This window comes from Nicotiana tabacum, chromosome 7 (assembly GCF_000715075.1).
Source record: "Nicotiana tabacum cultivar K326 chromosome 7, ASM71507v2, whole genome shotgun sequence".
Taxonomy (NCBI): Eukaryota; Viridiplantae; Streptophyta; class Magnoliopsida; order Solanales; family Solanaceae; genus Nicotiana; species Nicotiana tabacum.
In genome coordinates this window covers 70,093,645-70,117,519 of record NC_134086.1, presented here as the reverse complement: position 1 = coordinate 70,117,519, position 23,875 = coordinate 70,093,645, and the positions used below count along the sequence as shown (strand labels likewise).

Genomic DNA, 23,875 nt, shown 5'->3' with positions numbered 1-23,875 from the left:
CAACTTTGATGAACAATAAAAGCAATAGCAAGAAAGTAATGAGTGTATAAATTCTTATTAGTGAATAACGATGATTACAAATGAATGGGATCCCTCTTTATATAATAGGGAATCCTAAATAAGGTACACTTCTAATTATAGTAGAAAATCATATTTGATAACTGATTAACCACCGAGGACCAATCCATTCTGAAATTAACGCCATGATCTTCGATCCGTTGCGGGTATCTCGCTCTTTCCGTTACTAAACTATACCGGCATCATCTTGAAGTATGCCCTCTTCTGACCTCGGTTAGTGATGTCGACCTCGATCTTGGAAAAAAGCTTCGACCCTGAACTCGATGTCCTGGCCTTTCAACGTGGTATCTCTTTTTCCATCAAAGGACGAAATCGGGTAGCCCCAATTTCCACCGTATACAGAAAGGTTAGGAGAAAAATCCTAATTTTACTAAAGATGGAAAAAAACCCAAAGTTTTTAGAGCAAAACATGATAGGATAGGTTATGAGAATACACCAGGGTTTTAGAACAAAACACGTATAGGACAATGTACACTTTCTTGGAGGCAAAAGGAAACCCATAGCCTCTTTCCCATTTCCACTGGCTTTCTACCTTTATTTAGTCCATATCTCATATTGGCATTTTTAATTGCAAGTCAGTTGCCATTCACTTCTGGCTAGTTAACCTGTCCTAAACACTTCTGATCAAAATAGCAGAAGGTTTATCCAAGATATTACAGCGAAAGAGTTCTACATAGGAAATACCCAGACACATCATATAGAGAAGCAGAGATTGTCTTCTTTCTTCCTTTTTGGACTAGAAATTCATGGAAACTAGATAACCTACAGAAAATCCTAGATGGCAATGAAGGTTAAATCAATTTCCTCAGGCTTGAAATCACAAATATAAAGACAGATACAGATAGAATCAACATGAAGGCAAGTACAACAGAAAGTTAAATTAGATGGAGAATCCCTTGAGTGGAGCAAATTTGGTCAATATCTCGACTTCCTTCTCTGCTGATTTCTGTTTCTTGAGCTTCCATTCTGAGCTTTGGGAGTTAGCCACCTGAATTTCATCAACTATCTTTGGAAGATTGTCCATGACCATTCTTTGCTTTGTTTTTGCTTCAGCTATCTTCTTGTTAGTTCTGTCAGCAACCTTAGATAATGCAGCTCGACGTGATTGCAAGATGGCAATCTTTTCATCAATTTCCTTTATAGCTGAGGAAGTAGACACGTCTTCAACCTCAAGTAGAGCTATTTCTTGCTTTGACGCATGGTATTCATCCCTTAGCGTAGAAACATGAGTCACTTTAGCCTCGAGGTCAGCAAAGAATTTGTCAGCTTGCTTAGCTAATAGCTTAGCTTTCAGGAAGTAATTGCTGGCCAATGGGATTTCTTGGATTAGCTTTAGCATTGAAAGCTCTCTAGCACTGAGGTTAGGATCATTTTGGAGCTCCAAAGACAAGGTTGTGATTTCGGTAATTTTTTCAGAGGTAAATAAAGCAGGAAAACCAATATTTAGGAGGTTAACAAGTTTCTTTCGAGCTTCAGTCATTTCTTTTTCTCTCCAAGAGCCAAAGCTAATGCTTGGACTTTGGTGAAGAGGCAAAAGTAGAATGTCATCAAGTGAATTAATGTAATTATCGAAATCCTCTGGAGCTACTTCAACAGGAAATTCCTTGAGAGAACTTGATGGTTCCTGTTGGCAGGCTAGAGTGATGGTTGTTGCATAGTCATCAGATGCTGGAACACTCTCCAACAATGAACTTTCTGGTTCTTTTGGTGCTTCATTGTTTTCTATGTTTTCTTCCTTAATTAGGAGTGCATCGGGGACTTCAGTATTAACCATGTTAGAATGAACTTTCTTCCATAAATACCGTCCTTGCTGCTTCAGATTGGACTTCCTTTTCCGCGAAGAAGTTCCTCCTCCTTGACCAGTTTTACAGGCCTTTCCAGGATGAGTTGATTGAGATTGCGGCTTAGCTTCTGCTGCAGATGAATGTGAAGTGTGCAAAAAAAATGTTAAGGAATAATAACTACGTCAATATGTGCCTCAACATGTTCCGCAAAAAGAGTTTAAAAACAGCTAAAGAGTAAAAACAAATATTATCAAGTAAATAAACAGGCATCATGGATATCAGCTTTTTCTGGTCCTAATAAACGGCTAGAAATTGGAACTGAATCCTTGTGGTTAGTATCATGACAAAGTAAAGACCAAGGCTGTAAACTTCACAAAGGCTATCTTCAGTTGGGTTCTAACGCATGACTAATGTGACCTAAATACTTTTCAAAATGACTTATACCTAGCTTAAAAGTTTTAAAAATCAACATCATTAACAGCTACGAACATACAGTCAGGTAACTTTTCATCGCTGTCATGTGTAGAATGACTTGCAGCAAGTTGCCACCTTATAACAAGGCTATTAACAGACAGCACTAATTGAGCAAATCTATTGGAATTAAGGTACATGCCAACTTGTGAGTAAAATAGAAAGGCCGATTCAGCAGGAATGAAGACTGCCGATGTTAAAGGAATAATTATATTAAGCAACCTAAGCCAGATCTAAGGCCATTTACATGGTGCCAGGATTCCGGATCATAAACTGCCTTATTATCTTTCAGATTGGTACTAATAATATCTCATGACCTTTAGAGTAAAGTAATCCCATGAGGTGGAAGCAGGGGTGTAGCTAGGTGTTGGTACGAGGGTTCAACTGAATTGCCTTCGCCGGAATATTATATTGTGTAAATAGGGAAGAAGTGAATTTTTTTGTTATATATAAATGGTTGAACCCCCTTAACATAAGAGTACGCTTGAGTATAGTGGCAAAGGGGGTTAAAAAATTACTTTATAGCTTGTTTGGATGGTTGTTACATACTGTATTGTATTGTTACTTTAAATACAATATTTGTTTTAATTATTACTTAAATTTTATTCTATCGTGTTGTTAAATCTGTCGTTACGTAACAACAAAAACCATCATTTTATGTAACGGCCGATTTTGGTGTGGTCGCATCATTATGGGATATGAGCCTCCCCCTCCCCCTCTTTGCTATCCTCACCTTAAGATTAGGGATATGAGCCTTGTCAAGGTTGAGTAATCTCCTCCCTGCACTTGGCAATTCAGAGAATGAGTTAAAGTTTATTGTACCTGCAAAAGAAAAAGCTATGTTAGTTAAATAATTCGCCAGTGTGTTGCCCTCTCTTAGAACATGTTGGAAGATCACATTGAAACTCTCCTTCATCCCCTTGATCCTTTTCACCTCCTTTCCTATACTACATGGTGTTTCCCATTCACCTTCTATGATCCTTTTCATTACCAGGGAATCGGTCTCTACAATTAGAGCAGTGTTTTTGAGAGCGCGAAGCGCAAAAAAGCGACAAGGGCTCGCTTCGCTTTTGAAGCGAAGCGCAAAGCGAAGCGCAAAGCGAAGCGCACGCTTTATTAAAGTGAAGCGCAATTCTTAAAAAACATAATGTAAAATTATAAATAATCAAAAACTTCAATTTAAATACTTAAAAGTAGGTACTAGGTACCACAAACCATCCACAAACCATCCTCAAACCATAGGACAAGCAAAATCAAAGCTACTAAATTACTAGAATCAACATCTTATTCTTTTACTCTTCTTCTTCTTCTTCAAGATTGTCAAAATCTTGAATTCCTCTATTATCTTCATATTGCTCGTCATCTTCTTCTTCCCCCTCCTCTTCATGATCACTTTCATCTTCATCAATTAGGGATAGGGATCGACTTGTAGTAGCCACACTTTTTCCCTTCCTAATAGAGCTTGAACTTGGAGTATATCTCCTTAAACCATAAGGATCTTCCCCAACTCCACTACCAACCGCAACATCACCCCAAGTGAAATCGGAGTCGCCTTCAAATACTTCTTCACCTTCGCAATTTTCGGGGACTCCGGTTAGCCACTCATTAGCCTCATCAATATTGTCCAAAAGAATTGGATCAATTATATTGCGGTGGTTGTAGCGACGCCTCAATGCTCTATTGTATTTTATGAACACTAGATTATGGAGGCGCTTCAAGGTTAGTCGATTCCTTTTCTTTGTATGAATCTGCAAAAAAAGATATGTCAACTAATTAGTAGGAGTTTGGACAATTGAGATATAATTTACTTTATCTCAAAATACGAAATAATTCTTTTTATTTCTCACGTGTTCAAAAACACTCCAGTTCCTTTCACATCCAGATGAGCTACAAGTTAAACTTAGAACTTTGATGGCGAAAGCCTGTAGCTCAGGAGTCTCTACACCATATTGGTCCCACCATTCAACTATAGAAGTCAAAAAAAATGTTCAAGAGTTAATAAGTATAAAGAATACATTGAAGTTAGAGCTATAAAATATAGAAACACTTGGTCACCTGGCGACTTCGTCGTTCTTTGTTTAATAGCAAGTCGGAGCTTAAAAAGTCCTTCAGCTGCCTTGTAAATAGCAAGCTGATCTACTATCTTTTCTTGCAAGTCTTCATCTGGGTTCAACTTGATAACAACCTGATGGAATCCTGTCCACACTTCTTTAGCCAATGAATTCTTCTCATGCTGCTCATAAAAGAGTGATGGGTTCAGAATAAGTCCAGCTGCATGCAAAGGTCTATGAAGTTGCTCATCCCATCTTGCATCAATGATCTGAAAGACCTTTGCATATTTCTGCTCATCACTGAATGATGCTTGAATAGTCTCCTTGGCCCTATCCATAGCTTCATAGAGGTAGCCCATTGATGGTTTTTGCTCCCCATCCACCAAACGGAGAACTTTAACCAAAGGGCCACCAATTTTAAGAGCATGAAGGACATTATTCCAAAAAGAATAAGAAAGAATAATGCGTGCAACCTCTTTCCCCGCACTTTCCTTTGCAAATTTACTCTTGCTCCATTCCTCTGAAGTGACCATCTTTCTCAAATTGTTTTTTTGACAGTGGATACTATGCAGAGTCAAGAAAGCAGTGGCGAACCTTGTCTTGCCCGGTTTCACCAAATTTTTTTGCATGGTGAATCTTCTCATCATATTCAATAACAAGGGCCGCTGAGAAATATAAGAATGTAACCTAACGCCCTGGCCAAAAACTGTAGAGAAGGGTTTTTCCCTGAAAATGTCCCCGAACATCAAGTTGATACAATGAGCCCCACATGGAGTCCAATAGACATTCTTGTACGCTCCTTCAATCATGCCACCTGCTTTCTTATTTTCACTTGCATTATCAGTGACCACTTGAACAACTTTGCTTGGACCAATCTTTTCGATGGTATTCTGAAACAAGGTGAACATTTTGATGTGGTCAGTGTTATTAGAGGATGCAGCTGTTGATTAACACAAAATGCTAGTCCTTCAACAATTGCCTTAGCTTCTGCCACAATATTAGTTGTATAACACCAAATCTCCTTCACTATTCCGCACACAAAAGCCATAAGAACTTGGTCCTAGATTGCCCCTTGATGCACCATCAGTATTACATTTGAACCATCTTTCATAAGGTGACTGCCAAGCCACTCTCTTGGTCACAACATATGGTTTATACCCTTCAAAAAATCTGATCATGTCTGGCTATAGTAATGGAATATGTGGAAACCAGGGATATCTTACCTTTGCTAGATTATGCAGTGACTTGTTCACTTCATGGATCACCATGCTACAAGACACTGTACCTCCATATTTCATAGTGTTTCTCCTCTTCCAAAGCTCTCATGTTATCACTGCCGGAACCCTGGAACAAAGGCTTGAGTTTTGGACAAACAATCCTCATTCCACCACACCCTTATAATATGATGAACCTGGACTAGATTCTCTACTATACCTGCTGCCTGCATAAATGTCCTCCACACCATATCAGCTGTTGTACTTGTTAGGAATAAATGTTGAAAAGAGTCCTCCTGAGGCTGAGTACAACACCAACATTTTGATACCACCATGTGTCCACTCCTTCTCCACATATCATCTGTAGGGACTTTACCTTTCCATAGTCTCCACAAAAAGAAGGATATTTTGAAAGGCAGTCCCTTAGTCTACAATAGCTTGTATTCAGCATTTATGGGTGCTCTATGGCTCAAGATTTGCCATGCACTACTTACTGTGAATCTCCCTGAAGCTGTAGGCATCCACTTAGGTGTATCCCAATATTGATCATTGTTTTCAAATAGAACCTCCTGTCTAATGTGATCTGCAATATCTATTGGAAAAGTTTGTTCCAACGGCTGCCCATTCCAATCATTTCCCTCTCTCAACTCAGCCACCTCCTCAAGTTCTTCATTAATGTGAAACTCCGGTGGAACAACATGATATAATGCCCCTAAGCCTGTCCAGTTCTCATGCCATATGTTGGTAGAATTCATTTCCCATAGTATTTGATATTCCACTTCTTCCCTTGCTTCCAACATCTTCCTCCATACATGTGAACCTCTCCTAAATTGAACTACAGTAGGTATTTCGTTTTTACAATATTTGTTCCACACGAAGTTTGTCCATAGAGACTTGGTAGTTCTAAACTTCCACCACCATTTAGCAAATAAAGCTTTAGAGACATCAACCAAAGATCTAAAACCTGCACCCCCTCCTCCTTAGGTAGGCATATGTTTTGCCATTTTGTCCAGTGTCTACTCCTGCCTTCTTCCTTATTGCTCCAGAAAAACCTAGCAAAGGTTTTGTATAAGTGTTCAAGCACATTATTAGGTGGATCAAGTGCATAAAGGATGTATGTAGGCATGCTTTGCAACACACTAGATATTAATGTAGCTTTTCTCCCATAGGACACAAGCTTCCCCTTCCAAGAATGTAGCTTTGCCTTCACCTTCATCATCAGATCATTGTAGTAGTCCTTCCTTCTTCTTGTATAGAAAATAGGGCTACCAAGATAGTTGAATGGAAACTAACCTCTTGCAAAGCCAGTAATAGTCCTCACAGTGTGCCATAATGATCCAGCTACATTAGAATGCATATAAAAGGAACTTTTTGCCTTGTTGATCATCTGGCCTGAAGTGTGTTCATACTTAGTCAAGACTTCCATAATCTTTTCTAAGGAATATGAATCAGTAGATGCAAAGATGATAGTGTCATCAGCATATGCTAAGTGGTTAAGAGGATCAGTCCACTTAGGCATGCCAAACCCCTTAAATTTCTTATCCTCAAACAGCTTATTCAATGATCTAGACAACACCTCCGCTGAGAGTATGAATAAGGCTGGTGACAATGGATCTCCCTGCTTGACTCCCCTTGTGGAATGAAAGAATCCTGATGCTTGCCCATTGATTAACACTGAATACCAGTTATTAGCAATCAGATTCTATACCATGTTGATGAAGCATTCCGCAAATTCCATCTTCCTTAGTACATACATCAAATATATCCATGATCCCCTATCATATGCCTTGCCATGTCTAGCTTGATCACCACATTAGCATGTTTGCCTCTCAGTATTATATCTGTGACTATCTCTTGTGTTAACAAAATGTTTTCAAAGATACTCCTTCCTTTGACAAATCCTGATTGATTGGATGATATCAAAGAGGGCAGTATCTTTTCCAATCTATCATGCACCACCCTAGAGAACACCTTGTTGATAAAATTACCCAGACTTATTGGCCTGAGATCAGAGAAAGTCTCAACCCTAGGCTTTTTAGGAATCAGTACAAGGTTGGTATGTGTAATGGATTTAGGCAATGATCTTCCCTAATAAAAAACCTGCACCATTTTGTAGATATCATCTCCTACAATTTCCCAGCATTCCTAAAAGAACACGAACACACCTGAGAAGCCATCAGGACCACTAGCACTCTCTCCCCTTAAAGCAAATACTGCCCCTTCAACTTCACCCCTAGTAGGCATTCTGCAAAGCTCCACATTCTACATTCTGCTCATTAGACACCATAGAAAGGGACATTGTTGAGAAGTGCAAATGATGTAGGATCAGCTTCTTTTGTGAATTGCTTCTGAAAGAAATCTACGGCAGCCTCAGCCATGTGATCTTGATTTTCAATACAATCACCTTCATTGTTTTGAATTCTCTTTAGTTGCAGCTTCTGTCTTTTGCCATTGACATGATTGTGGAAGAACCTTGTGTTCCTATCTCGTTCAGCAAACCAATTCATGCCTGCTTTTTGCTTCCAATATTGTTCCTCAATGCTGAGATACATCTTCAATTCAGCTTGTGCCTTTTGGAGCACAATCCTGTTTTCAATGGTTGGCTCTTCTTCAAATAACATCTCCTTCACTCTATCAATATCCTCCCTAAAAGCTAGCTGTTTGAAAATGTCTCCATAAGTCAACTTACTCCATTTAGACAAAATGGGGTAGCTGAAAGAAACAATAGACATCTCATTGAAACTGCTCGTACCCTACTCATACAATCTCATGCTCCGTTGCGTTTTTGGGGAGATGCAATTCTTACATCTTGCTATCTTATTAATCGTATGCCATCTTCAGCTATCCAGAATCAAGCTCCAATATCTGTCCTGGTTCCCCACTTACCTTTGTTCTCTCTTCCACCCCATGTCTTTGGGAGCACGTGTTTTGTTCATAACCTTATTCCAGGAAAAGATAAGTTAGCTCCTCGTGCTCTTAAGTGCATCTTTCTGGGTTACTCGAGAACGCAAAAGGGATATCGATACTTTTCTCCTGACCTCCAACACTGCCTTATGTCCGTTGATGTTACCTTCTTTGAAACCCAAGTATAATTCACAGGTCCAGGTAATCACTTACATATTTCTGAGGTGCTACCTGTTCTATCTTTTGGAGATTCAGTCACTATCTCCCATTCATCTTCCTCTACAACTCCAATTCCACCACCTACAGCTCTAGTTGCAGCTCCACCACCTATAGCTCCAGTTCCACAACCTAGTACAGTTCAACCTTCTGCAGCTCCACCACTCCTGACTTATCAACGTCGTCCGAGCCCAGCATCAGGCCCACCTGATTCACGTCCTGCACCTGACCCTACTAATACTGCGGACCTGTCTCCTCTTAGTCAACTGATTGCACCACGGAGAGGTATACGGACCACACTTAATCCTAATCCCCATTATGTCGGTTTAAGTTACCATCGTCTGTCATCACCCCATTGTGCATTTGTATCATCTTTGTCCTCTGTTTCCATCCCTAAGTCTACAGGTGAAGCACTGTCTCATCCAGGATGGCGACAAGCTATGATTGACGAGATATCTGTTTTACATACGAGTGGTACTTGGGAGCTTGTTCCTCTTCCTTCAGGTAAATCGACCGGTGGTTGTCGTTGGGTGTATGCAGTCAAAGTTGGTCCAGATGGCCAAGTTGATCGACTTAAGGCTCGTCTTGTTGCCAAAAGGTATACTCAGATATTTGGGCTCGATTACAGTAATACTTTCTCTCCCGTAGCTAAAATAGCATCAGTCCGCCTTATTCTATCCATGGTTGTTGTTCACCATTGGCCTCTCTATTAGTTCAACATTAAGAATGTTTTTCTTCACGGTGACCTTGAGGATAAGGTTTATATGGAGCAACCACTTGGTTTTGTTGCTCAGGGAGAGTCTAGTAGCCGTGTATGTCGGTTGCGCCGGTCCTCTATGGTCTAAAGCAGTCTCCTCGAGCCTGGTTTGATAAGTTCAGCACAACTATTCAGGAGTTTGGCATAACTCGTAGTGAAGCTTTTCAAATCTCTGTATTTATGTGGTGGTTTATGTTGATGATATTGTTATCACCGGTAATGATTAGGATGGTATTACTAAGTCGAAGCAACATCTCTTTCAGCACTTTTAGACTAAGGATCTGGGCAGATTAAAGTATTTTCTGGGCATTGAGGTCACTCAGTCTAGCTCAGGTATTGTGATCTCACAACGGAAGTATGCCTTAGACATTCTTGAGGAGACAGGAATGACAGGCTATAGACCTGTTGACACTCCTATAAATCTGAATTCTAAACTTTTGCTAGGGCAGGGGGAGCCGCTTAGCGATCTTGCAATATATAGGCGGTTGGTTGGTAAATTAAATTACCTCATAGTGACTACACCTGACATTTCCTTTCCTATAAGTGTTGTAAGTCAGTTTATGAATTCTCCCTGTGATAGTCATTGGGATGCAGTTATCCGCATTCTTCGGTATATAAAATCAGCTCCAGGCAAAGGACTATTGTTTGAGGATCGAGGCCATGAACAGATCGTTGGATACTCAGATGCTGATTGGGCAGGATCACCTTCTGATAGACATTCTACAACTGGATATTGTGTTTTAGTAGGAGGTAACTTGGTGTCTTGGAAGAGCAAGAAACAGAATGTCGTTGCTCGGTATAGTGCAGAAGCAGAATATCGAGCAATGGCTATGGCAACATGTGAGTTAGTTTGGATCAAACAGCTGCTCAAGGAGTTGAAATTTAGTGAGATCGGCCAAATGGAACTTGTGTGTGATAATCAAGTTGCCCTTCATATTGCATCGAATCCGGTGTTCCATGAGAGAACTAAACATATTGAGATTGACTGTCACTTCGTCAGAGAAAAGATATTCTCGGGAGATATTACTACAAAGTTTGTGAAGTCGAATGATCAGCTTGCGGATATTTTTACCAAGTCCATCACTGGTCCTCGTATTAGTTATATATGTAACAAACTTGGTACATATGATTTGTATGCACCAGTTTGAGGGAGAGTGTTAGAATAGCTATGTGAATATATATGTAATTAGTTCTAGTCTTATAGGTAATAGGAGTAGGTTATATATTATGCGTACTGATAAATAGGGTTCATTGTATTACAATTAACATCAATAATAGATTTTCTCCCGTGCATTCTCACGGATGTTAACAAAGGAATTAGGAGAATTAGTTGCAGCTAGTTGTAGTGTGTATATATAGACCATAACTCATTGTATTTTGTTTTAAGATTTGGAAATATCTTAGCTCAGATTACTCTCAATAGAGATTCTTCTTTAGAACCTTCTCGCTCATTTTCTCCTCTAACATTCTTACTGAGCTAATCTCAAATCATCATTAGGGTATCAGAGCACGGGAGATAGATTCATGTTCACTGCAATTATCATCTTCTGATTTCTGTAAAGTCATTTTGTTGCAGATTAATTGGGATTTTCTCAATCGATTGAGCTAGGGTTTGCGATTTTCAATTTGTAGTGCGGGAGATAGATTCATGCTCACTGCGATTATCATTTCTGATTTCTGTAAAGTCATTTTGTTGCAGATTGATTGGGATTTTCTCAATCGATTGAGCTAGGGTTTACGATTTTCAATTTGCGTGTAAATCGTGAAAACGAAGAGATAGATTACTTGAATATGTCAGCTACGGTGATTGGAGAAGAAACGTCCACTGGAACCAGCACAGGAACAACCATAAACCATCATCATCCCCTGTATCTACAACCATGCGACACTCCAGGCAGCTCCTTGATTTCAATTAAGCTAACCGGAACTAAGAAATATGCATTGTGTAAAATTGGTGAAAGTGGCACCATTAAGAATGTGCTCTATATTCCAGAATTTGAATACAAGCTATTGTCCATTTCCGAACTTACAAGGGACTTAAGATACTTCATATCCTTCTATCCTGGTTATTGGATCATGCAGGACCTTTACAGTGGGAAAGTGAAGTGGGAAAGTGAAGGGTATTGGTAAGGAACTAGATGGCTTGTACAATCTGCAGCACCAGAAAGTTGAAGCCAAGGCTGCAGGCCTGCAGCTATACACTTACATGATGATTCTATAAAGGAGGAGGACTTGGGAGTATGGCATGGAAGACTGGGACATGCTCCAGACAAAGTAGTAAAGCAAATTCCAAACATGAAGTTCAAGACTAGTAATGATAGAATAAGGGATTGTACAATCTGTCCTTTAGCTAGACAAGGAAGATTGCCTTTCCCAAAGAGTACAAGTAGATCAAATAGCCTTTTGATTTGATTCATGTAGATGTATGGGGCCCATATAGAGTGTCAACTCACAATGGACATAAATTTTTCCCTACTGTAGTAGATGACTGCAGTAGGATGATATGGATTTACTTGTTAAGTCTCAAGAGTGATGTGGTTGTAGGTTTGAGACAATTTCTAGCTTTAATAAAGATTCAATTTAGTGTAACAATGAATTTTAAGAATGACAATGGATCTGAGTTTGTTAATTTTGAATGCAACAATTTGTTCCACTCATATGGATTGGTCCATCAGAGTTCATGTGTCCACACCCCACAGCAAAATGGGGTAGTAGAAAGGAAACAAAGACACATATTAGAGGTAGCTTAGGGCCATTAGACTGCAGGGTCATCTACCTCTTAAGTTCTAGGGAGAGTGTGTTCATGCTGTTGTTTATGTGATCAACAGACTTCCTTTACCATATTGTCAGGAGAATCATCTTATGAGATGTTGCATGGGAAAGTACCATCATTACAGCACATGAGAACCATAGGATGCCTTAGTTTTGCTAAAGCTGTAGGAGTAGTAGACAATTGCAGCCAGATCTATTGGGGCTGTACTGATGGGATACTCATCATCCCAAAAAGGCTACAGACTATATAATATCCTAACTAACACTTTCTTTATTAGCAGGGATGTCAAATTCATGGAACACATCTTCCCTTTTCAGCTGCTAAAGGAAGGAAAGCTGCAGATTTTTCCCGATGAAGTGCTTGATTCATCTGCTAGCAGTAATGATACATCTGCTAACAGTGATGATGGTCCAACAGCAACAGCACCTATAGATGAAAAACCACTCTCTCAAGAAGCATCACCTGCTGCAGAGGCACCATCCTCACCACATTCACTGGGTTTTGAAGATGCACAGCCACAGGCAGAGTCATTTTCAGATGCAATTACACTCAACAATATAGATGGTCAGATCAGGAAATCAGGCACAGCCTGTGTGGATGCAAGATTATGTATGCAATGGGTCACTGACAGGTTCTGCTGGGAAGCACCCTTGCAAGTATCCAATGCAAGACTACTTGAGTCATGCTGGTGTTTCAGCCAAGTATAAGTCCTACCTATCCAGAATTACAGACTTGAAGGAGCCTGTGAGCTATGAGAAAGCAACAGCAGATCCCAAGTGGATTGAAGCAATGGACCAAGAGTTGACTGCACTCAAAGAAAATGGAACTTAGACACTAGTAGACTTACCAGCCAGAAAGGTTCCTATTGCGTGTAAATGGGTGTTCAAAGTAAAGTATAGAGCCAATGGAGAGGTTGAAAGATACAGGACACAACTAGCGGCCAAAGGAAACTTTTTCTCCTATAGTCAAGATGGTGACAATGAGAGTGCTTCTAGCTTTGGCAGCAGCAAACAACTGGAATTTGTACCAAATGGATGTTTACAATTCTTCAAGGAGACCTCACTGAAGAAGTCTACATTGAAGAAGTCTACATGTGCATACCTCAGGGATTTCCAAGCAGGCTGCATAAATCCCTTTATGGGTTGAAGCAAGCTTCAAGACAGTGGAATCTAAAATTGACTGAGGCATTGCACAGTTCAGGTTTTGTGCAGAGCCACTTTGATTATTTCTTTTTCACAAAGAAGCAAGGCAACAAATTAGTGATCATTCTGGTATACGTGGATGATCTTCTCATAACCAGGAATGATCACTGTCTAATTTCAGAGGCAAAGTCCATATTTCAGTGTAACTTTAAAATCAAAGACTTGGGGAGTTGAAGTTTTTTCTTGGAATTGAAATAGCAAGGTCAAGAGAAGGGATATTGATGAATCAAAGAAAATTTGCAATGAAATTGATCACTAATCTTGGATTGGCAGGATCAAAACCAGCAGCTACACCAATGGAATGCAATCAGAAACTCACTACTGTGGAGTATGATCAACGCATAAACATGAAAGAAGATGAGAAGTTGGCAGATGCAGGACCATATCAAAGGTTGGTGGGAAGCTGTTGTATCTCACCATGACAAGGCCAGAAATATGCTATGCAGTGCATGTACTAAGTCAGTTCATGCATTGCCCAAAGAAGTCACACGGAAGCTGCAGTCAGAGTTGTCAGGTATATAAAAGAGGTGCTCCAGGATTGGGTTTGCTAATGAGCTCAAAACAGTCTACAAAGCTCACATCCTTTTGTGATGCTGATGGCCAGTCTCAAGAAGATCAGTAACAGGATATGTGATGATTCTGAGAGATTCTTTAGTATCTTGGAGATCAAAGAAGCAATGCACAATATCGAGAAGCTCAGTAGAAGCAGAATACCGGAGCATGGCTTCTGCAGTTTCAGAGATCCTATGGCTAACAGGACTGTACAAAGAATAAGGTGCAGAGGTTGAATTGCCAGTGGAATTATTCCACAAACGTACAAAGCATATAAAGATAGATCTACATTTTATCAGGGAGAGAATTCAACAAGGGATTGTCAGAACCAAGTATGTGATGTTAAAAGATCAAGAAGCAGATTTGTTTACAAAGGCCCTGGGAAGATCACAATATGAATACCTAATGAGCAAGCTAGGAGTGCTCAATCTATTTGCACCACCTAGCTTGAGGGGGAGTAGTGAGGAAAGGAACAAGCACGTGACTAGCATGTGAGGCAGAAGGATTAGTTTGTTAGTAGCTGCTAGTTAGTTATAACTAATTATGGGATTAGGCACTGTAGATGTTAACGGAAGAATTAGGAGAATTAGTTGCAGCTAGTTGTAGAGTGTATATATAGACCATAACGCATTGTATTGTTTTAAGATTTGGAAATATCTTAGCTTAGATTACTCTCAATGGAGATTCTTCTCTAGAACCTTCTCGTTCATCTTCTCCTCCAACATTCTTAGAGAGCTAATCAGCTCAAATCTTCATTACAGTAGACGAATGGGTTGTTTTATAAGTAGTGGGTGTAGCATAATGAATTATAACTTGAGTTCACACCAAAATTGATAGAGCACCAGAAGGGAGAAGGGAAAAAGGGGAGAAGGATATACAGAAATTGGAGGAATGAGATAGAAGAATAGGAAGGGATCCATTCATAAAATGGTACTCAATTCAAGTGTCTTAAACAAAGTTTGAGGTCCTATTACCCTATTTATTGGATAGCAAGTTCTGAACCAGTTAGAACTCTTCAAACCACTATAAACCTTGTCTTTAATTAAGAGTATAAGCTTGGACATAACCTTATATCTAAGATAAAATCATCACTATTTTATTTTCAACTAATAACAGAAAAGATATGATCACATAAAACCTTATGTTAGATAGTTAGTTGTAATACATATTGGCCCATATCCAAAAATTGCTATATTGTACTATATAAACATTGTATATAAATAGGGCTATTATAAAACAATTATTAATAATACAATTTTTTCGTGTTATTATTTCTCGCATGGTATCAGAGCGGCAGTGAGAAAACATCTGGGAAGGAAAACCCAGACAAGCAGTCGACGTGCTTCAATTTCCGGCGACCTTTTAGGGTTGCTTTGTGTTGTCTCTCTTTTTCTCAGTGTTGTGCAAAATCCAACACTACCACAAGGTTCCTTATCACAAGCTACCAAACATTAGTAAGATTCTCTGGCAAAGCCCCCTCCACGTGCTCCCACAAGCCGGTAAGAACCTCGACTCTGGCAGCGCGTCTAACACATGCGCCGGCGCGTGAAGCACTTTCCGGTCAATTTTTGACAAATTTCTTAAGGACATGTTGTTTGTGAGAAGATTCTGAGTCCACCAGTACTATTTCCTACAGATTCCGAGAATTTTGGAATTTTTCGGCAAGTTACAGTGATTATCCTTTGATTTTTTTCTGTTTTTGTTGATATTTGCTAGAACTCTCTCTTAATTTTATCATGTCTCTAGGGTTGGATATTTTTGGTTCCAAAACATAGAGAACTGGAAGTTTAAGTGTTATGATTACTTTAGAACCCTTAATGGGAAGTTCAAACTACTTATGTTGGGCTTTCTCAGTTGAGTTGTGGTACAAGGGTCAAGGTGTTCAAGATCACTTAACCAAAAAGGCTAGTGAGGAAGATGAAACGGGCAAAGTACTTTAGGAGAAGATTGATGCTCAGTTACATAGTATCCTATGGCAATATATTGATTCCAAATTGATGCCCTTGTTTCGTCCATTCCAAACATGTCATTTAGTTTGAGAAAAAACTCGCACTTTATACACTAATGACAAATCTTGTTTCTATGATGTGATATCGCGGATGACAAATTTGAAGAAATAGGAATTGGATATGTCTACTTCCTTGGGTTAGTATAAGCAGTCATGGAGGAATTTGAGAAGTCGATGCTAGTGATGTCAGTTTCTACTAGTGTTCAAAATGGAAGATGTTTCTAGTTCTTTCACTCGTTGGACTTCCTAATGACCTTGATTCAGTACGCGACCAAATTTTGGCTAGTCCGACTCTTCCTACAGTTGATATGAATTATTCTTTCGATTACTTTGCCTTGCTACCGCGCCCAATCACATAGCGATCTCATCACAGACAGCTAATTTCTCTGTTCTCGCATCCCATATAGTAGAAAATCGAGCATCTCAGACTATGGAGAATAGACAAAAAGGAGGCCGTTTTGGAAGATCTCGACCTAAGTATTCTTATTGTAATAACCTTGGACACACTCGTGATGTGTGTTATTCTTTGCATGGTCGACCACCTAAAAATACTCATGTTGCTCAAATCGAGACTGCATGTAACCAGGGATTTTCTTTATCGGGAGGGAAATATAATGAGTTTCTTCAGTATCGATCAAGTAAGCAGACACCTCCACAAATAGCCTATGTTGCTCAAACTGATACTTCTGTTGCTGATAATTCCTTTGCTTGTGTTTCTCAATCTACTACTCTTTGACAGTGAGTCATGGAGGCAATAGGTTCTTTTGTCAAATATTGTTTATTCACAATCTCTTCCCAATGTTATCTTAGCAAATAGAGTCCAAACAAAAGCAAAAGGAGTTGGACAAGCTAATCCCCTATCCTCTGTCACTTCAGATTTTGTTCTTTATGTCCCTGGTTGTCCTTTTAATCTTACATCTGTTAGTCGGTTGACTCGTGGCCTCCATTGTGGTATATATTTTATTGATGATTCTTTTGTTATGCAGGACTGCAGTATGGGACAGACAATTGGCACAGGGCGTGAATCACAATGCCTTTACTACCTTGACTCACTCAATCCCTCCATAACATATCTGTTACAGATTCTCCCGACCTAATTCACAGACATTTAGGCATCCGAGTTTATCCATGCTTCAGAAGATGGTGTCTAGTGTCTAGTTTATCTACATTAGATTGTGAGTCGTGTCAACTAGGGAAACATACCCGAGTCACCTTTCCGCTTAGTGCTAAGAGTCGTGTAAAGTCTCTTTTTCTTTAGTTCATTCTGACATACTAGTAGAGTCAGTTCAACCTTAGGATTTCGTTATTTTGTTAGTTTTATTGATAATTACTCAAGATGTACTTGGATTTTACTAATGAAAGATCGTTATGAGTTGTTTCTTATATTGTAGAGTTTTTGTGCTAAAATAAAAAATCAATTTGGCATATGTAGTCGCACCATTCGCTGTTGATAATGCCTTGAAATACTTATCCTCTTAATTTCAACAATTTATGACTTCTGAAGAAATTATTCATCAGACATCCCCTCTGCATAATGGGGTAGCTGAGAGAAAGAATATGCACCTCACTGAGACTGCTCGCACACTTCTTATTTAGTCCCATGTTTCGCTGCATTTTGGGCGATGTGGTTCTCACGGCTTGTTATTTTATTAGTCGGATGCTTTCATCTTCCATCCAGATCCAGATTCCGCATTCAATATTGTTTCCTCAGTCACCCGTATACTCTTTCTCCCCTCGTATTTTTGGGAGCACATGTTTTGTCCATAACTTAGCTCCCGGAAAGATAAGTTAGATCCTCGTGCTCCCAAATATGTCTTCCTTGGTTATTCTCCAGTTCAGAAGGGATATCGTTGCTACTCACATGATCTTTGTAGGTACCTTATATCCGCTGATGTCATATTTTTCGAGTCTCGACCTTACTTTACCTCTTTTGACCACCTTGATATATTTAAGGTCTTAACTATACAGACTCTTGAGGAGTTTACCATAGCTCCTCCTAGCATCCATCCTCAGTCACAAAAGTCTTATCCATACCGACTATTGAGAATCTAGTGTTGCTCCTCCTAGATCCCCAGCCATAGGAATACCATTCTTGACTTATCGTCGTCGTCCGCGTATAGCATCAGGCCCAACTGATTCACATTCTACACCTGACTCTTCTCCTACTGCGAACTTGTCTCCTTCTAGTCCACCGATTGCACTTCGAAAAGGTATACGATCCATACTTAATTCTAATACACATTATATCGATTTAAGTTATCATCGTCTATCATCCCTATTATACTTTTGTATCTTATTTGTCCTCTGTTTCTATCCCTAAGTCTACAGGTGAAGCAATGTCTCATCCAAGATGGCTACAGGCTATGATTGACGAGATGTTTGTTTTACATGCGAGTGGTACTTGGGAACTTATTCCTCTTCCTTCAAGTAAATCTACTGTTGGTTGTCGTTGGGTTTATATAGTCAAAGTTGGTCGATTGATCGCTTTAATGCCCGCCTTGTTGCCAAATGGTATACTCAGATATTTGGGCTTGATTACAGTGATAGTTTCTCTCCTGTGGCTAAAATAGCACTTGTCCATCTATTTCTATTGCCATTGGTCTCTCTATCAGTTGGACATTAAGAATGTTTTTCTTCACGATGATCTTGAGGATGAAGTTTATGTGAAGCAACCACCTGATTTTGTTGCTAAGGGGGAGGCTAGTGGCCTTGTATGTCGATTGCACCAGTCACTTTATAGCCTAAAACAGTCTCCTCGAGCTTGGTTTGGTAAATTCAGCATAGTTATTCAGGAGTTTGGCATGACTAATAGTGAAGCTGATTACTCTGTATTCTATCGGCATTCTGCTTCAAATCTGTGTTTTTATTTGGTGGTTTATATTGATGATATCGTTATTACTGGCAATGATCAAGATGACATCACTAGTTTGAAACAACATCTCTTTCAGCACTTCGAGACTAAGGATCTGGGTAGATTGAAGTATTTTCTATGTATTAAGGTCACTCAGTCTAGCTCAGGTATTGTTATTTCACAACGAAAGTATGCCTTAGACATTCTTGAGGAGACAGGAATGATGGGTCGTAGACCTATTGACACTCATACGGGTCCGAATGCTAAACCTCTGCCAGGACAAGGGGAGCCTCTTAGCAATCCTGCAAGATATAGGCGGCTGGTTGGTAAGTTAAATTACCTCACGGTAACAAGACCTGACATTTCCTTTCTCGTGAGCATTGTAAGTCACTTTATGGACTCTCCTAGTGATAGTCATTGGGATGCAGGTGTTCAAAACTTTGGTATTTAAAATCAGCCCTCGGCAAAGTACTATTGTTTGAGGATCAAGGTCATGAGCAGATCGTGGGATACATAGACGTTGATTGAGCAGGATCACCTTCTAATAGACATTCTACGTCAGAATATTGTGTTTAGTAGGAGGTAATTCGGTGTCATGGAAGAGCAAGAAATAGAATGTAGTTGCTCGGTCTAGCGCAAAAGCAGAATATTGAGCAATAGCTATGGCAACACGTGAGCTAGTTTGGATCAAACAGTTGTTCAAGGAATTGAAATTTGGTGAAATCAATCAGATGGAACTTGTGCATGATAATCGGGTTGCCCTTTATATTGCATCAAATCCGGTGTTTCAATGAGAGGACTAAATACATTAAGATTGACTGTCACTTCACCAGAGAAAAGACTCTCGGGAGATATTGTTACAAAGTTTGTGAAGTCAAATAATCAGCTTGCAGATACCTTCACTAAGTCCCTCACTAGTCCTCGTATTAGTTATATCTGTAACAAACTCAGTCCATATGATTTATATGCACCAGCTAAGCTTAAGAGGGAGTGTTAAATAGTTATTAGTAATATATATTATCCCACATCCAAAAATAGCTATATAGTACTATGTAAACATTGTATAAAAATAGAGCTATTGTGAAAACACTTAAGTTATCAATAATATAATTTTTTTCGTTTCATTATTTCTGACACCTTATTTTAGAGATATGACGGTCTTTATTTATTTTTGACTAATACATGAAAAGAAAGAACCTTCTTACGATCTACAACACAAGGGTGCATCTCCATGTTTACAAGACTAGCACCGAAGAAATCATGATCTTTAATAGAGAGCAACTGCAGGGCATTTGGATAAGATTATAAGATGGTCAACCAGCTTACCAACGTTGTTTTACTTATCTATGCATTTGATGAACACCAAAAGTGGTTATAAACCAAAATCAGTAAAAGATCACTTATAAACACTTTTGGTTTGATCAAGAGTGTTTATAAACTTATGGATTTTTAACTTATAAACATTTTTGTTTGACCAAGGTTTTTACTATTTTATCTGCATTATAAGTTGGTCAACCCCAACTTATGGATTCTGCAATCCTTGACATATCTTTCCCAAAACAAAATGTCCGAGTGTCTCTCAATTCCATTTTCGCCATTCGTCCTTCTCCTTATAAGGATACTTTTGAATTTATACTTTTTTAAAATAGTTTTAAGGACATATTAGTCATTTTAACAAAAAAAAAAATAAGCATTTTTATACCAATCAATCAACTGCTTTATGTATCAGCTTCATCACTTCTATCCAAAGACGTTATTATTATTTATAAAATTTGTTTCAACACTTGATGCTTATTAGCTACTTTCATTTCGCTACGCCAAATGAGTCCTAAGCTTATAAGCTAGTAAAATTAGCATGTAAGCACTTTCTGACTTATTTACACGGTTTATAAGCCCCAAGAGTATTGCCATAAACAACCAAAAGCAATAAGTTGGTTATCCCCAACTTATGACTTTTTAACTAATAAGCACGTTTTGGTTTGACAAAGATTTTTATAATTTTATCCCTAGTAATTTTTTATAATGTCGAAATGCCATTTCCGTATTAAATCACTAACTCCCTCTCCATTCCATTTCTACCATTCATCCTTTTTCCATGTAAAGATACTTTTATTTCATATTTTATGTAAACAACTTTATGGGCATTTCAGGAAAAATGTTTTTATTTTTTTACCAAACACATTAATTGCTTCTTATTAGTTGTAGGACTCATATTCAAACGCATAACTGCTTATTCATAAAATCAAAACTTGAAAGTGCTTCTCACACTTGATGCTTATCAACTACTTTTAATTAGTTAAACCAAAAGGGCTCCGAGTTGAAAGCCAAAGCATATGAAGAAGATTCCTGGTCCTACCCTCTACTAAGGTGTTAAAGATTACCGATTGCCGGATATTGCAATCTTCAAAGCAAAGGATTTCAGGTGTCTCCAAACAAGGAATAGCATAGGGTGACAATAAAAATCCGACATTAGATTAACACCAAAAGAAAACGAGTAATGTGGCAGGTAAGATGCTTTGGAAAAGCGCTATGATAGAACCTAATCAAATCAAGAACAAGAGACAGCTGCAAGTAATCAGTGATAATCAAGAGCAACAATAATAATGCAATTTGAGGCAGCTCTGGACATTAAGTAATTACACCATGATTAGACAAGAGAATGTAACGGATAAAGTTATTATGCTAATGCGGTTGGCAATTTTCAAGTCTAAAGAGCCTATATGGTGACCAAAATGGCAAAATGAAAAGAAAGAGGCCAAGAGACAGAACTGTGTAATCATAGAAAGAGAGTTTATCTATCAGTATATTATATCACAGAAAAACCTAAACATACATGACATTGTACAATATCTCATCAAGAAGCGTCAGAAATTTGCATAGTTCTCATACTAACCTTTGCCCTCAGATGACGAGAAAAAAGAATTGAATTCAGCTGGAATTTCCCAAACGAATGATGAGAAAAAAGCATTGATATCAGCTTCAGGGAAGTTTGTTTTGATATAGTCTTTAAGAGATATCTTGCTCAAAAACCACATTTTCTTTCTTGGGGTTTCTTGAAGCCTTTTTGGAGCAATCAAGTATCTATCTTGAAAGTATCCTGAAGCTTTGACTCTTTTTCCAACTTTCCAAGTCCAAATGTCGCCTGGATATGGCCAATCTTCAGGAGCATAAGGTAAGCCTTCTCCTGACTCCAAACATGCAACAGGCTTGAGATGTAAACCATCCATTTCTTTTGGAATCGTGCAGCTATTATTTACCTCTGAAGTGTTAATCTTCTCGCCACCTTCCACTATGAACATGTTAAAGATGCTGAATTAATTTTATGTTCTTCGTAAGTATGCACTAAGATCTATGGATATAATACGTGACTTTGAAAGCACTTTGAACTATTTGATGTATGACGATCTTTTACATTCTTACTGATGCATAATGAGGTGTCAAATTCTCGATTCTGTTCACTTCTTCATTTGTAACTTGAAAGAGATGCACAACACAGATTATGGTCAAGAATCCTGATATACAAACTGGAGAACTTTCTGTGCTGAAGAATATGTAGTAAAGTAAAAATCATGGACTTCCCGTTGTTCTAATACAGCATATTGCCAATTGAAAAAACAACTTCAGAATCAAGAAGCTATCCAAGAGAGAAGAACCATGACTACTTAAAAGCTGTTAAGTAGTATTATCCTTAGAATTAATAGTAAACGCCAGTATATGCTGCTCTATAGTTATGTGAGAACCAAGCAAGTTCATCCACTGTTTAAGAAAGATTGAAAAAAATCAAGAAAGTTACACAATTTGAATGTTATAACAAGAATGAGAGACGGGAGATTTGATACAGGAAATATAAAACCAAACATTGAACATGTTTTCGGGACAATTAACACTTTAAATGGAGCTCAATTAACAGCATGTCATTAAATTCTGCACTTAGATTTCTGGAAAGGTGCCAAAATATGTATACTATTTCCAAATTAATTGTGTTCTTTTACTTTCAAATAGCTAAACTTAAACATCTCATCTTTAACCAAAAACCTTAGTCTAAAATTTGCATAATAGTACCCAAAGAGGCAAAAGACACTACGTCATTTCTTCCCATCTGCTTAAGCCTTGATGGCCAGAGTTAAAGCGATATCTGTGCTGGTGAGAGATAGCAGGTACCCGGTGGAATAGTCGAGGTGCAATCGGGTGGAATAATAGAGGTGCGACCGGTTGGAATAGTCGAGGTGCGTGCAAGGTAGCCCGAACAAAACTGATTGACCGAAATTAATTGCATTCACTAGCCAAAAGTGTATAATATATATATAATACGCATATATACCAAAAATATATATATATATATATATTTTGTCGGCCATTATTTTTGGGAACGGCTAAAAATATACATTTCTCAACAAAATTTGCTTAATTGCTGGTATAATTTTGCATCGGTTGAATGGTATATGTAGCTTCTAGATATCGAAACATTTTTATATAAACCAAATTATTTTTTTTTCTCAATTCAAATTAGTCAGACTAACCAATAAAAAAACAAGAAGTCACTTATAGAATGCATGAGCAAATTAGCAAGGCTTGCTACCTTGTATTCCTAAAATTTGACCCAAATTCCACATCTTTTTCTTTCATTTTATGGGGTAAAAAAAGATTTCATTTTTCTTAATTAATTTCTCTAATCCTTGTTGAAATGGCTAAAAAAAAAAGTGAAGCTTGAATTTACTTGGAACTAAACATGCACAGAACCTGCAGTGTATTACAATTGCTTAAAGAAAATTAAGAAAAAGTTTACATTAATGGAAAACTTACTGTTGATAGTGAGAACTGTAGGCCAAATTGAAAGGAACCCACAATGGGCTTTTGCTGCAGCAGCAGAGAGAAGAAGAGAAGTAATTGAGAATAGAGCTTCTGGGTTGAGACGGATGATCAAAATTAAAGAGTTACTTTTATTTTTCCCGTTATGATTAATAGTTGAGAGGACTGGAATTTGTATGCTAGCTGACAGGACCGAGGAACTGAG

The 23,875-nt window shown here is 38.5% G+C and overlaps 2 protein-coding genes across 2 annotated transcripts; both read right to left on the bottom strand.

Moving 5' to 3' along the window:
• Positions 1-500: 500 nt before the first annotated feature.
• Positions 501-23,875, bottom strand: LOC107816309 (uncharacterized). Its single transcript, XM_016642008.2, has 3 exons — positions 23,665-23,875; positions 21,755-22,150; positions 501-1,992 (listed from the first exon to the last, which is right to left on the bottom strand). Coding segments are annotated over exons 1-3 (1,431 nt in total). The 5' UTR covers positions 23,666-23,875; the 3' UTR covers positions 501-958.
• LOC142182707 (uncharacterized) lies at positions 3,162-12,258 on the bottom strand. The gene is made up of 3 exons (XM_075257276.1): positions 4,389-12,258; positions 4,181-4,299; positions 3,162-4,081 (listed from the first exon to the last, which is right to left on the bottom strand). The coding sequence occupies exons 1-3, from the start codon at positions 5,290-5,292 to the stop codon at positions 3,626-3,628; spliced, it is 1,479 nt and encodes a 492-aa protein (XP_075113377.1). The 5' UTR covers positions 5,293-12,258; the 3' UTR covers positions 3,162-3,625.

What these genes read in the sequence shown, in the direction of transcription:
- LOC107816309 (XM_016642008.2), bottom strand. An exon ending in CTCGTCATCTGAGGGCAAAG is followed by an intron (nt 1,993 to 21,754) that starts GTTAGTATGAGA and finishes ATTCATCTGCAG; the next exon opens with CAGAAGCTAAGCCGCAATCT.
- LOC142182707 (XM_075257276.1), bottom strand. Translation starts at nt 5,292, where the DNA reads ATGTTCACCTTGTTTCAGAATACCATCGAAAAGATTGGTCCAAGCAAA. An exon ending in AAGAACGACGAAGTCGCCAG is followed by an intron (nt 4,300 to 4,388) that starts GTGACCAAGTGT and finishes TGACTTCTATAG; the next exon opens with TTGAATGGTGGGACCAATAT. An exon ending in ACTGGAGTGTTTTTGAACAC is followed by an intron (nt 4,082 to 4,180) that starts GTGAGAAATAAA and finishes CTTTTTTTGCAG; the next exon opens with ATTCATACAAAGAAAAGGAA.